We start from the raw sequence: 15,257 nt of genomic DNA, 5'->3' as shown, positions 1-15,257 counted from the left end.
CTAAACAAGATTGATTCCTTGTAGGTAGGACTGGGCAAGAGTCCTAAAACCCTCATGTTCCCTTTTTTTACTACTAGAAGGTTGTGTAAATATATTTCTGTCTTCACTCTCCTTTTCAAATATTATTTTCCTCACCATTTACAAAACAAAGTCTCTTCAGATCTATTGAGCTGCATTTTTGGACAGTCACAATGAATTTTTTTTCCTTTATTTTATTAGCACAATTTTTATTCTTATTTGGAAAGTCTGTAGAAGAGTAATATAACTGTTTTAATTCCCTACCCAACCCTTAATAAAGCAACATTTAAAGCTGAGCAGTGGAAGGATAGCAGAATTGAATTTTTGCGTAGATCAGAAACCAGAAGACAGTGTTACTTCTTTAAAAAAATAAATTGAAAGAATCAAGAAATGCAGTGGAAAAGTACAGTCAAAAACAGGAATAGGCAGAAATAAGATATGTAGATACCAGGCTTTGAGGAGGGCAAAGAAATAAGTGAAATGTAAAACAAACAAACAGGAAATCAAATTGATAAAGTTCAGCCATGAGTGTAAAGATGGAAATACATCTTTGAAGAGTAGAAGGAGGAACCAGTGTCTTGTGCCTTCTTCATACGTTAATTGAAACCCTTGTGAAACTCAAATGCAAGCTGTGCAGGAAAAGTGTTGAAAAGATAGTTAAGATCTTAGCAAGAGATTCTTTCTCCGTCAGAAACAGAGAGGATAACTTGGACAAAAACAACATATGAGAATAAATGCGGCAGTTTGCGCAGCTGCCGCAAGAGGGAGAAGAGGCCGCTGGCAGTGTCAGCCACAAGATCCAGCCCCTCGGGGTGTTTCTCCACCGGTCTTGCCTCTCCCACTTGCCCGGAAAAACACTTGGACAGGGATTACTAGACAGAAATACCCCCGTGCTCTTCATCAACCGCAACAAACCCTTGCCTTGCTAACCAGAGCCACTGGGAGATGCAAGTTGCTCAGTGTCTGCTCGGTTTGGGGAAGAGTCCAGACACCAAGAAGGAGAACATCTCCAATCAGAACAATGGTAACTAATTAGGGAAGACAGCTTCTCCTTTTCATTAAATGTTTAATGATGTCTCTCTATTGGCTCAGTTTTCCCTCTTCCAAAATGCTTAACTCAGTGGAATTTATAGCTGGTGGATGGGGAGGGAAGAAAAAAAAAAGATGCTTTAATATCCAAAATTCTTCCAAATCGCTGTGCTGTGCAGGCAGATAAAAACAGGAAGCTAGGATTTAGAGTTGTGTAAGGATCTATATTAAACATTATTAACTGAAAAAATCCAAGTTGTCTAAGCTGAAATCCTTAATGAAAACAGCTTGCGGCATCAAAATGTCATTCGGGTGGGGGTTATTTGGGGGACTTTTGAAACAAGAATTTATTAACTTAATTTACTTTTTATAAATTCAAACTAATGGTAGCTACAGATGGTTGAAAACAAAGTATTTAAATTAAGTATTTTGTGGCTTATCACCCCTACCCACCACCACACACACATCCCCCTTCCTCACCAGGTTATCAGGGTGTAAAAATTGAATGGTTTCCTCTCTTTTTACTTCTCCCAGCTGAAGTCTGGACATTTCATTGGCTTCTCAGATTTCCCCTGGCTGAGAGGTGTCTTTCCCTTCATTTCTAGTAAGACCACTTAAAATTAACAGTTTAACAGTCACCACATTTGCCTCTCCGTCCTTAATCAGAGGTTGTTGGTCCCATTTGCAGTTCCCTAATGATCACAAGGCAAAGCGCAGCCCAAGCTCTTGCCAACCCTGAGTTCAGGAAAACCAGTGAATGTGCAATACCTACAAAAAAGGAAGTATTCCTGACTTATCCTCCTGATAAAGGAGGATGCAGCTCTTTGGAAGCTAGAAACTTTGACTTTAAAAAGCAGATTCAGGAGTGGGCCTTCATTATGTTAAATCTTTAGCTCCAAATGAAAGATGTAAAGTCGGTATCTCGGAGCACCTCCCATAATCATTAAAATGAAAACAACTGCACTACAAATGGTTCTGTGGGAAGTGTAAGTCTTGTTATTTCATTATCCACAGTCTGTTGGTTATTTATAGATATCAGGGCACTGTAGCATGTGTGGCTAACACCACCCACAAAAACATGTCTGGAAGTAGTTAATGACAAAAAAAAAAAAGCCTAGGCTAGACTGTGTGCAACTGAGATAAGCACAATTGCTTATCTCATCACCAGAACAAGTATCATTGTGCTACACTCATAATCTCCATGTCAGGAATAATGAAGCAGTAGTACAAAAAGGAATCGGACATAATAGGCTTCTACAGATGTACTTTTAAATGGTCACTGCCTTCTGTTTTGGTTTTAAATCCATACCCAAACCCAAGGAAAACATTATTTTTTAGAAATATAGTAGCAGGCAAACAAGGAATGTGATTATTAACTAACAAAGCTGTGCCAGTGCTTGATCAGTGTTTTCAATGACAGAATAATTAAGTGATTGTATATATATTCCCACACAATTTGCTGTGTATGCCATGGTTAAAACTCCATAGAAAGTAGAGACAACATCTCTTTTCCTCATCCCCATGCTTGAGTTAGCAAGAATTTGGTGAGTTCTCCCCTCTTAGGCAGAGAGACTGGAGGTTGTGTCTTACTAGAAAGTTGCCTCATTACTGCAAAAGTTTTCTAGTTTATGAAGGAGAGGAAAACTATCCTTAAAAGAAAGCCACCATTCCGATGAAGAGACAGGAAAATGAAATGCTAGCTTGGTCCTTCTCCTTGTACCATGCATAAGAGGAGGAAAGCAGAATTCAAAAGTTAAACACTCGTTCAAATAGTTAGAAAAGTGTAGGGTGGACCATAGGGAAAAGATGGTGATGCTGGGGTCCTCACAGTTTGGGATTTAAAAAAAAAAAAAAAAAAAAAAAAGTAGTTAAAGCCTTCATGGGGCAAATTTTCTGACCAGGATAGGCCACTCCAGCTCCTGATTGAGAATAGCCCATTTCTACAATTTTGTATCCTGTCCAGATGGCTCTCTTTCATTTGGGCAGCCTAGGTAGTCCTTCTGAAAGCACCTCGCCCAGGTCCGCTTGAGCTAGGAGGTAGGTTGCGTCTACCTTAAGAGGCATAAATGGACTCTGAAGCTGGCTGAAGATGAGGGGTAGCCATGTGCATGTGAGGAGCTGGCAATGAAGTTAAAGAGAGGGAGATGGCAGGACAGGGGGAAGGAAATGATGCTCTTAAGTCAGCTGGCTAGGCTGGGACATGGGAATGTAGCAGTGGTGCTTTCTGTGATCCTGCCCAGGTAGCTGCCTTCTGAGACTGAAATGAGCAGATCACTGCATGCACCCAGCACTGGTAGGACACAGCATCTGATAGCAGTGGAGTCCAATGAAGAAAGGGAATGGAAGAAGAGAGACACGGAGCAAAGTCCAGAAGCACAAGCTGAGCCACACAGGAGAGAGAACTGGCATGTTTCAGAGCAAATGGCAGATAGACACTGCTGAGGAAGGACAAAGGTAGTGGGCAGAGTGAGCAAGAGTGGATTGAAAAGAAGAAAAGACAATAAGTTAATTACCAAAGATGACACAGCTTCTAGATTAAAAATCTGTAGATAAGCTTTTTATTCAAATACATTTAAAACTTGGCATTTGCCACTTCAAGCACTAGTAGTTTTTTTGTCACACACTTCAAACAGGTAGAGTTCACTTGAATCTCTCAGAGTTGAAAGATGTGTGACCTCCTTGTTTCACAACACAGGGATTTAGTATCTGCTGCCTACAGCCAAGTTACTGCTGCTTTCATAATACCCAAGAGAAAGAAAATGTCATCTTTATTATTTTATTTTTCTGCCATTTTTTTATATGAGGGTAGTTCCTGATCCACCCTGCTGTGAAGTTTTTTTCTAAAAAAAAGAAAAGCAACTGCTATTTTCAAACTGTCAAAAGACTACCTCTTTCTCACTTGTAAAAACATCTAGATGGCACAATCCCTTCTCAAACGGATGAGATTTTATACCATTTTTAGAGCAGGATTAATGACTCCGATTTTTTTTCTATATTTTCCTACAGAGAGAGTTTTGCTCTACCTGCAGTGTGCATTTTCTGTATGTCCCATGCTCTTACAGTTTAGAAACAGTTGGTCCTTGAACCAGCAATTGTCTTTATTATAAGACCATTATTTTCAGTGCAAGTACCTAGTCCCACTGTTGCTTGTTTGTATCTTTTTCTTAACGCCCAGAATATTGTACAGACTCCAGAAAGCTTCTTGGTGTCTCTAATACAGATCTCAATAGATACTGTAATTTTACCTTCTTCTTTCAGCTTCAGTTCAGTTTGCTACAGATAGCTCATTCAGAATCATTTCACTGGGCTTCCTATAAACAAACAATTCTCTGTACCCATTGTTTCAGCGTTCTTCAAAATGGCTTTGCTGTATTAATTTCATCAGTTCAGCTTCACATTGTTGTGAATTTTTCTGGTTTTATTTATAAAAGTAGAAAAGTTCCATTCCTGCCGGCTTTAGGAACAGGTGATTTCTGTAGAATTTCTACTGCCTCAGCACACATTTCATTTGTGAGTTTATTAAGTGCTGTCAAACTATGCAGTGGGTTATAAATTTCAGCTTTTCTGTGCTCCATAAAACTCACCTTCCTTTTTTTGTCAGGTATAATATCTGCTATTATATACTATTCCAGTCCCCCACTAGGAGTGAGGGACGCTTTGAGAATGAAGTATAAATCCGATCACTTTTTCCCCAGGCATTTTTGCTGTCTTTTACAGGTATTTTAGTTATTGTTATTAAGCTAAAGGGATCCTGAAAACAGGTATTAAAGTTGGAATGATTGTAAAATAACAGTCTCTTGTAAGTTTTTTACCAGAATCTGATACAAAATCTGATACAAAATCTGATAAAAATCTGACTTCCGAGGGCCCATCTTTAAGTCAGTTGCAGCAGTCTCTCTCGTGTGCCTCAGTCACGATGGGTACAATTCCCCAAGAGTTGCTATCGGGAAGCAAGCAGCAGTAGTGTGTTTTTCAGGGACAGAAAATAGCAAGGAGGGGAAGGGGTTGAGTAGATGTGAGCGACTCCCTAGTTCCCTGTGCCTAAGAGGGATCCTGTGAACAGTGCTTGCACAAGATCATGTGAACAGATGTAAGAGAGCTGTTTATTGTCCAAGTGGAAGAGATAAAAGAGGGAGGATAGCTAGCACTGGGTGAGCTGTTGATGGACTGTTCATACCTGATCACACCACGTTAAGATTGCAGCCTGCCTAAGTGTTGTTCCTGGTGCCCTGTCTTTTTCTGGTGTTTGACACTATGACCAGTCATTGCTTTAACAGCACGGCATGATGGCTGAAGAAGAAAATTCAGGATTTTTGTCAGACTGTGTATACCCAAAAGGTTTGCCTGCATGTTTTCTTTCACATTCCTTGTCCTTGCTTCCTTTTCCCTCACCCCCACTGCTCCAGCCGGAACTCGCCTGCAGACAAGGTGCCTACACAAGATGTGTCCCCACTCTCCCTCAGTCACTGGGAGCACACAGCAGCTCTAGGGCTCAGAGATGGTCTTTGGGGGAACAACCCACACCAACTACCAAGTTCACTGTGTGTTCTTTGCCTAATGAACCAGTCTGGGCTAAACCAACAGCAATGTCTGCATCTTCCTGATTAATCTTCAAAAGTTCATGGGCACTTGAGGAGTGCTCAAGCTTTCTTACTCTTATTCCACATGTTGAAGTATGTGGTATTAAACTTAGTGATGTTCTTGTGGAGAGAGCTGTAGCATACCCTGTTAAAAGAATGGAAGTCCTTCCCAAAAACTGTCCCGAGCCTGCACAATATTGATTGCTCTCTGGCTTATGTTGGGCTGAAGGGAGGTTGCTGTTTTTCATGAGGCACTCGGGGCCTCACAAGACTGTGCTCCTTAACTCCAATGTGCGATTATAAATCAAAAAGACAAGTGAGTGGGAGTGTCTTGTTCCTGCATTTCTAACATCCTATAGTTTTACACCAGTATTTATAGTTCCAAATTTGTGTGTGCTATAGTAATGCCCTTGAGCCGCTCATCTCCTTGTAGAGAAGCTAATCAGTACAGGAGTATTATTGATACTTAACCCCTTCCCTGACCTTACAGAGGAAGGAGTTCAGCTCCTGAAAGCTGTAAAATACAAAGCAGGACTACAGAACTGACCAACAGCGAGGAAACTTGTATTTAATTCACTTCTTAACCCAAGTTGTTAAAAAAGTTAATGCAAGAGATTCTTCTTTTGCTCAGGTTCTGTCACAAGGCTGGTGACCAAAAATGTGTGTTTTATCTGGGCACCGTGCTGAGAGGGAGGAAATAGGATGCAATTGCACACAAACACAAGATACCATACAGCACATTCATGACAAGCAGTGAGTGCCTCAAGGAGGAGTACAAAGGGCTCTGCTTTCAGAAAGGCTTAAGCCAGCTACAACAGAGAGAATGTTATAAGGGGCATATCTTTTTGCACTCTCAAACTTTTCCATCCTTACTAACAGCAAAAATTGTAGCTATTCCTTACGGACAATTGAGGATTAGACTTCTATGTGTTGCTAATGGTTTGCATATAATTCGGTCAACCACTTTGAGGATTTCCTAATTTTTCTTTTTCTAATATGCAAGTTTGTAGTCAGTGGGACAGTCTGGATTTTCATGAACAATAATTTGAGCATGGCTCTCTAGCCACATTCTGAAATCCCACCTGATTTAGAACTGGGCATTAAAGGTAATCTCACATGAGTACGGATAGTCACTAAACAAAAATAGAAACTTACGCTATAAGAGGTTTACCATGGTCATTTAAATGCAGAATTTATCTGAGTTCTGGTCATGAGCAAGACTCTGGACCGGAGAGATATAAATGCGAATAGGAAAAAAAGATACACTTTCTGCATAATAACATGGGCGCCAAAGAATCAGTACCAGGTGATGATCCTATCCCAGAGATGCACCATTATTACACCAAGTTTATGAGAGAATGTCCATCTGGGCAGCTTAGTCTGCATGAATTCAAGAAACTCCTGGGTCTGCAAGGCCTGGATCCACAGGGAGATGTATACATTAAACGAGTGTTTGATATCTTTGATCTGAACCAGGTAAATCTTCTTTTCTTTCTTTCTTTAATCTCATACTGCTGCTTTGGTTATGAGTTGTAGCCTGCACGCTCCTCTTTAGGGGTCTGCTCACAAAACTGCTATTGTGGACAGGGTTGCCATTATGGTACACCAGAGGTGAAGAAGTGGGACTGTGCTTTGAGTAGGACTCTTCTTAGTACTTTCCAGGGGCACTTAAAAAATGTCAAGAAACAATTCTGAAAATTAGATATAATTTGCAGTTTACTCATTATTCTTCTATCCTTTGCTTATCCCACACTTGTATATAAGTGTACGTAAATATTGGTATGCTCAAATACAAAGTTAAGAAGTTTTTACAACAATGTTAGAGGGGAAGATATGGTTTGCACTTAACCAATGATGAAGTGCAGGATAGATAAACAGATTTGCTCAAAGTACTGTACTGAACTTGTGGCAGAGAGGAAAATGTAACTCGGATGATGAGATCCCACACAGTTCCCAAGTTACTCAACCAAACTTAATGAACAGGTCAAGCAGCCTCTCCAGGTTACATTTCTAAGTTTCTCTCCCTGCTACTGCAATAACTGCTTGTGATTGCAATCAATCAGCTCTCTGTAAGGTAGCTGGCTCCCAGACAAACAATATATATTTTCCTTATTTGTACAGAAAAGGCCAAAGCCATGGTCATCTGATACTTGTTTACAGCACCTTGCACTAGGTGGAGAAGACCTTAGACCATGTGGTTGTGGACAGAGCAGGCAAAAGACATGAGAAGATCTAACAACTGACAGACAAGTGAGGGTTGTTTTCTAGGTCTGTCTTCAGCACTGCCTCATGCTTGTAAGGTCCTGGCGCTGGCCACCTTGAGCTCTCCTCTCATTGCAATGCCAGTGTGTCCAAGGGCACCGCCTGTCAGCACACACTCTGCAGAACTGTGAAAACTTCGCATTTGTGAGACCTTCAGATTCTGCATTAATATAAAAGTGAAGAGTGTGGAATAAAGTCAGGATTCAGAAAGAGCATTTTCTCAACATTAGTTGCTGTGGCAGTGGCCAAACACAAAACCAAGTGGGAACCCTCTGCTAATTGTTGCTTCTCTGTCTGGTGTCTCAGAGCTGCATCACCCTTCCTTGCAGGTTGTCATCACTCTTATATATGAAGCAGTCAAGTTGCCAGACAGCAAAGCAGCTTTTCCCATAAAAAGTAGAGGGCAAATGCTTGTGGGGACTTAATAAATGTGTTTTAAGCATAGAGGGACAGTATGCATAGTGTGGAGGACAGAGATGCAGGAGGAGCTGCACCAGGATTGTCAGCTGGAGAACACGCTGTCTTTTCAGCATGGCTTTCAGGATCACCATCCTGAAAGATCTCAGATGCCTCTTCTGTGGGACCAACTCCCTCTTTTACCAGGAAATTTCTTGTTACATCTTTCTGAACTTCACCACATCATTGTCTTCATTCTCATCTCCATCAGATGAACCAAGATCAGCTAAGGCTAAAGCATGGAAAAACAGAGTAATGACCAGGAATTCAGTCTCACAGTAAAACTGCTTCATCACCCATCATATTGCTCATCACCACACCTTTCAGGAACATATGCCTGCGGGTCTGCAGGTTATGGCTGTACAGTTGATTCAACAGAAAGCATTTCCCCCTACTGTCTTCTCCTGTGTCTCTATTTCATTATGCTTGGGGTCACAGATACCAGACCAACGAGGACGGGCCTGCTTGATTGCAACAAACTGGGTGGGTTGGAACAGCAATCCCTCCACCAAGAAGGCCATATGTGTCCAGCACCAGCACCTCAATATCTGTCAAAAAGGGACTGGGTCACTCAATTTGAGCAAATCTATGGATTTGCCAGCCTTCAGATCTAAAGACTTTTCCAAACCATCACATGCATGGCCATTGACAGCGATGGTGATCCTTGAACACATCTTGGAGTGTCTTAGCATAGTACCTCTTCCAGTCTCTATAGATATCACTTTTTTTTCAGGTGTTTCATACCTAGGTTTCCTGAAAATTTCACCTCTCTGTGTAATGTGGAATGGAGATGTGGTTACAACAAGGAGATCCCAACCTGTAGATTAGCTTCCGAGGTAAAAGAAAAATGAGGAGGAAAAAAAAAGGGGGGGGGGGGAATGGGTATTACACAATATAGTATCTGGGAATCAAACCCGAGTGCATCAAATCTCAGAAATCTGTACTGATCACTAGTCTGTAAGCCTTTGTAAGGTATGTTAGGTACTGAGAGAGTCAGCCTTGCTAGGGACGAAAGTCAGGGAATGATAACTTACTCTGGCATATATTTGAGACCAGCAGAGATTTTTGTTCAGAATAAAAATCAAAAGGAACTATTTAAGATGCATGATTTATATCCTGAGCCCATAACAACTTTTTACAGAGCTTTACAGACTTGTTGTAGTGTAATCTCTATTCAGTACAATTTTTGCATTTCTGCTACCATACAGCCTTTGTTTCTTTTTCTAACACTGTTAATAGCACTGTTTTCACAAGTTTAATTATCTCTTTTCTTTTATTACCAAGATTAATGACCACTATTTTTAAGGTATACTTTTAGAAATAACAAGCATCAATCAAACACTTTTCAAATACATGACTATGATGCTCTTTAGGCGGTTAAGCTGGGAATAAAGTGGCAACAGACCAGCCTCTCAGGGCAGGAGAGAGGAACATTGTATGTTTGATGAGGTAAAATAAGAGGATCTCCATATTCCATACAGTCACTTTTTGTCCTATACCCTTTCTACAGCTTTTTCTCCTCCCAGGGGTTTTTGGCAGAAATGTAGGCTTTGACCCTGAAAAGTGCTTTTAGTTAAGTGCAGATGTGTGAAGAGTGGTCAATGGATGGCTGACTGGGAGTATCACACTGTGGGTTCTGAAATGGCATCTATAATTGTACAAGTAAGGGGTCATTATCCTTCCATGACATTATGTAAAACATTTAGGCACTGTGCAGTATTAAACAGATTATAATCTTTCACCTCCAAGCCACAGATGTTAATGGATGTGAGCAGCTGCATGCATAACACATGAATTCAGAAATAATTTGGTTATTTGAGTTTTTGCTTACATTCAGTTTCCTTCAGTACTATAGCATCTTCTCAGGTTTGTAGATTAAAATTGTATTTCCTTCGCTATTGTATTCTTGTCTGGTTGTTGCTTTCTAAAAAAGGGGCCATTATGCCAGTGAGTGGTGAAGTACACTAAACTTCTTTACAGAAATTATTTCCTTTCTCTTAATAATACCCTTTATAGAGAAGTGCTGTTCAGCTAGACAGCTAGCAAACTTGAACCTTCCCCCAGGCTTCCTCCACCTCATTTTATCACTATATGACCTGATTTTTTCCTTATCTAACTTTTTGTGGCCAGACAATACCCTGATTTAATAGTGGGATTTTTACAGTTGAAAATTGTCATGATTTCTATCGCTGAAGCTCATGTATAAAAGCATATAGTTTGGGGACTAGCTTGCAGTTGCTTTAAATCTAACGAAACTCACTCTGGAAAACTTAAGTCATTTAATAAGGTCTTCTACTCTCAGCATAAAATATATTTTTCCCATGCAGGCTTCTGTTTTCTCACAAATAGGAATCTGATCAGAAAGCTTAGTTAGTGTTAGGCCAGAGATTAATGTACATTTCCAATTATAGCAGCCTAATGCTCCTTTAGTGAACTTGGGGTCATCCATGTTTGGAGGTATTCTGCCATAGAATGAGATGATAAAACACTCTTCAAAGATGCACAGACTTTCTTTGCTATGTTTCGTGCATGCCCAGTTTAAAACCTCTAGCAGGTAAACTGTGGAACAATAACCTCATAGGATGTCAACGGGACTTGGCAGGTGCGGGGCCATAATTACAGATGTGAATTGCATTTTACCCCCTTGTTAGCCTTGTTGCTTCCAGCTGAAATATGTTACAGACATGCTTCTCCTACTTAGGATTTCCATTTTTAAAAAATCATCTTGCCTGTAAACTGGAAAGAGTTAAAAAGGAATTGTGGCAGCATATTAGTTGCCTCTGACAATTTGTGATAGATTGAAAGCCTACTCAAAGCTTGTTTCACTCAAGTCATCCATAAAAATACCAAGAGTAATTCAGTTGCAAGCCAAAGATTATCTTTCTCTGGATATCTTTAGGTTGCAGATAATAGAGTAGTTCCGCTCCCCACTCATGGAAATGACTGTGGTCTCTGGACATACAACAGGAGGGGTACATCTCCACATCAAAATCCAGTGTCATGCAGAGATGGAGGCTACCTCTGGCCTTGGCAGCAGGCAGGCCACGTAACCTCAGAGCAGTGCACTAACCTGCCGTTCCAAAGAGGCAACGCTACTGTGGCTGTAAGGCTTCTAGGACTCGCTTATCTTGCGTGTTTATACGTGGCAGAGCACAGCACTGTACAGGTATTCACACCTCCGGCTCAACAGAGCACATCTGCTCAATGTATAAAAGCTGCTTCCAGTCAGGGCCTGTTTCTATTGGAGATTAGTGATGTAGGCTGTGTAGCTTTCTTCTCAGGAACATACTAAATAAATGCTAACCATTTCTGGTGTGTCTCTTGGGCAGACCACCAGTTGTTTCATAATTAAATGACCTTGTACAACAAGTATGCAGATGTCTTTAATTTTTCCATCTTTCTTAAAAACAAGGGTTCTATGTCAAGACTTTTCATCATTTCCTTGACCTCTGTGGGAGGCTTTGCTGATAATTAATTAATTAAATAAATAAATAAATAAATAGGCTAGCGAAGTTAGAAAGTTGTTCTTCATAATTCATAGCTGCAGTGAAAAACAAAGATGCTGAACATTCAGAATTCTAATTGCAAAGTTAACTTTCCTTGAGATTATCACATGGAATGCAGGAGGTAGCATTTAAGCAAACCTTTTATTCATGACTCATACGTTAATACTTGTAAACATTATTCACATAATGGCATTGGCAGTATAATAAATGGTGGGTTTATCTTTTTCAACAGCTTTCCAAATAAAACCTTCAAAAATAATGTTGGTTTGGTTTGTTTTTTAAAAAATACAACTGCAACAGAGTTCATTTTCTAAAAGATTCCATTTATTAGGTCATTTTAAGGAAAAATGATCTCTATCTTCTTCACCCTTAAGCTATTTGTAATACAAAAATGAAAAAGCTACATTCACATACGAGTAAGCTGAATTCCTTCTGCTTTTCTTATTCCTTCTGCATCTCAGTGCATGCATAACTGTCATGCAGTCCTAGTTCATGCAGCCTACTTGATGAATTTTAGAGAGGAAACAGTTATGTTTATCTAAAATACTTCAGTAGTTGCCAAGTATACTGATGTATATTTGATTTTCTGTGAGAATATGTATCATATTTCAGAGAGGTTATATCCTTCAAAATGAGGTTACATCAATGTTAAAGGAGAGAGCATTTCTAGAAAAACAATGTCTGGTGTATCCATAATATATTGGAAGCATTAGTTGCTCTTAAACAGAAGGAGACATTCTTTAGTCAGCACTGCTATTACTTAACACTTATTCTAAAAAATCTTCTTTCTTTAAATCAGAAACCCAGATCATTGTCATCCTCTTCCACTGGCTTGCACATAGGTTTTGCTACCACTAAAAATAAAAACTGAACACTGTAAGAACTGATTGATTGGATTCTTTTCACCTGCGAAGGACAACATTTGCATAGCCATTTAACATGTGAAGCAATGTACTGAAAATGGGATGCTGCTGTTGTAGTTCTCATTTTGCTTATTTTGGCGTTGATTGAAACTAGCTGCAGGAAGAAGTGTCTGTTGCTTTGTAAGAAAATAGGATTTTTAAAGGTAGGATATACTGTGAAGAGTAAAGAATATTAATAGACATGGCACCAAAGGAAAATTATGCAAGTGCAAGGGTTTTCTGCTGATGTTTTATGAAACATTGGATAGTATTCAACTGAGAGCAGTATTTTCTGCTACCCTTCTTACGCAGAGATAAAGTTGATAGATGCAGAAAAACAGACACTCCACAGCAAAGAGTTCATGAAATCTTTAGATAAGGAGTCACCATTTGTGTCAGTCTTTAGTAATCTTTCTAGTTTGTGCTTTTTCATTTAAAATTTAAAGTAGTTCTGTGATAAACTAGAGTTCATCTGACATCATTATGCAGATTAGAACTATAAAAAAGATTTTTAAAGGAATCCATTTTAAAATCTAAAGCAGGAAGTTGAAATAGGCTGTTTGATATAGATCAGATAATAAGAAATGCAAAAATGTGTTACTTCAATAGAACTTTGTTGTATGTCAAAATGACTACATAGCAATGTAAACTAAATTTCAAGCTTTTTTTTTTTTTTTTTTTTTTTTCTTCCATGAAGAATGAGAGTTTCCTTTCATTCCTCACACAATGCTGGCAAGTGTTGGGAGGCAGACCACCATTCCTTTCTTCCTCATCCTAGCTCCTTCCCCACTGTCCTGCTATGTCTTTATAGTCCTCATTTTCAGGTAGACTTTTCATCATCTGATTCTGTGTTCTGGCTATAAATAGATGTTATCCCCTCTGGCTATGGGCATATGAATGGGATTAGCCAAGAATATCTTCTCAGGTATCGTAGTAGAAGGACATGCGAATCATTTGGCCATTAAATTCTCTATGAAAGCAGTAGTTGCACCTCATATTCCAAGAAAAGTGTGCAAACGTTCACAGAAAGATGTAATGTTTTTCAGAGATGTTTTGATGACTAATGCAATAATTCTCCATTTGATTTTCAGTTATTTTCGCACCCACTTTTTCCTCTTTCTTAAGAATTGATAGAGACAGAGGAATATTATTTTCATTGATATGAGGCAACTAGTTGCTAGAGATTCTACTGAAGTTGTTATTCTGTTAATATTGACATGGCCCAGCTATGTGATGACTACCTAGCACTATGCGATAGCTGCCTTCCATGTTCTTATTGAAGACATGAAGAGGTCTTAAACAATGAAATAAAATTACTGTAGTGAGCAATACTTCAAACACTACTTGAAACCTAAATAACAAGTGTTTCCACCTCTTGTAGGATTACTTATAAAGGCTCGGGGCATCTTTGCAAACTCTCCTTTGATGGAAAATTTGATCTTCAGTCAGCCTTCTTTTCTTAGATTGTCTTGCTCTGATGTGTCCTCAGGACCAGGAATAGCTGCTGTGATATGAATTCTCAGGCTGCCTAAGGAACTGCCTAGACTGTTTGCTGCATCCTTACATGTTTGCAGGCATTACCAAAGTTGACACAATAGAATTAGGTGTAATAGTTAATAGCTATCTAAAGCAGGGTGAGAGAGGATGGTTAAGTATAGAAATATTCTCCCAAACTTTTCTGAACAACTTTCCTCTTTTGTATCCTAAGTCTTCAAATAGTTGTGCAAATGTAAGTTGAGCTGCACACACAATTTTAGGAATGGCTGCAGGCTGAAATGTCTCTCTGGACAAGTAAACTTCTCTTAGCTTACTCTAATCAGTGAGCTGAACCAAGGCAGTGAGGTTGCAGCAGCAACATCTGCATTATACATTACACTAGAACACGTAAGCTGGCATTGTGGTTGGTAAGACTGGCTAACATTTTATGCTATTCTTTTTCTGTGGTCCTTTTGTTGGTCCAGCACAAACCATTACCATTTTGCCCAGAGAACTCCAAGTATTACTTTTTCTGGTTTTTAACCCTTTTTTACTCTCACAATTACCTCTGATTAGTCTCCACAAGAAGAAATACTTAGAAAACTTATTTTCTTTTCATAACAGTCATAGCTCTCATATTGCAGAGTCAACAGTAAAAGCCTGTGTATCAAAAAATTAATCAGCTTCTAAACCAAGGGCTAGAAGAGAATAAGAATCAAGGTATCTCTTAGCCAGAAAGAATTCTTCTGTCAGAAGTAACAAACATTTGCAGCTCTTACTTCCTGAAATATTTGGGCTTTTTGGAGTTTATATGTTCAAATATATGAGTTTATATGTTCAAATCTTTTTCACATTAGTTTCAGACACAATTCAACCAAAGCAACAAAACCAGCAAAGCTAAACCATTTGCTTCTCCTTAATCTGGAGTAATGTTGCATAAAATTAACCCAAATGTAAAGTAACTAGCCTGATTACTGTAAACAAGGAGGAGGTTAAATTATGCTTTGTTCTTGTAAAGGCAGTGTAGT

General features: G+C 39.3%; 1 protein-coding gene across 3 annotated transcripts in view; it reads left to right on the top strand.

Moving 5' to 3' along the window:
- The window catches only part of GUCA1C (guanylate cyclase activator 1C), a 39,450-nt gene that overhangs the window by 8,075 nt on the left and 16,118 nt on the right, over nt 1-15,257 (top strand). The window contains exon 1 of one of the 3 annotated variants that reach the window (XM_021287715.2): nt 368-1,042. The exons of 1 other annotated variant lie outside the window; for it this stretch is intronic. In XM_021287715.2, the coding sequence (XP_021143390.1) occupies nt 743-1,042 (300 nt within the window). In that variant the 5' untranslated portion in view covers nt 368-742. Of the gene's footprint in view, nt 1-367; nt 1,043-6,858; nt 7,104-15,257 lie in introns of those variants that run through there. One more of the 3 variants, XM_065075948.1, reaches the window with a different exon arrangement.

The sequence above is a fragment of the Columba livia genome, chromosome 1 (assembly GCF_036013475.1).
Source record: "Columba livia isolate bColLiv1 breed racing homer chromosome 1, bColLiv1.pat.W.v2, whole genome shotgun sequence".
In the NCBI taxonomy this organism is placed as follows: Eukaryota; Metazoa; Chordata; class Aves; order Columbiformes; family Columbidae; genus Columba; species Columba livia.
Note: the sequence above shows the minus strand (reverse complement) of the source record. Positions and strands in the feature narration are given on the sequence as shown.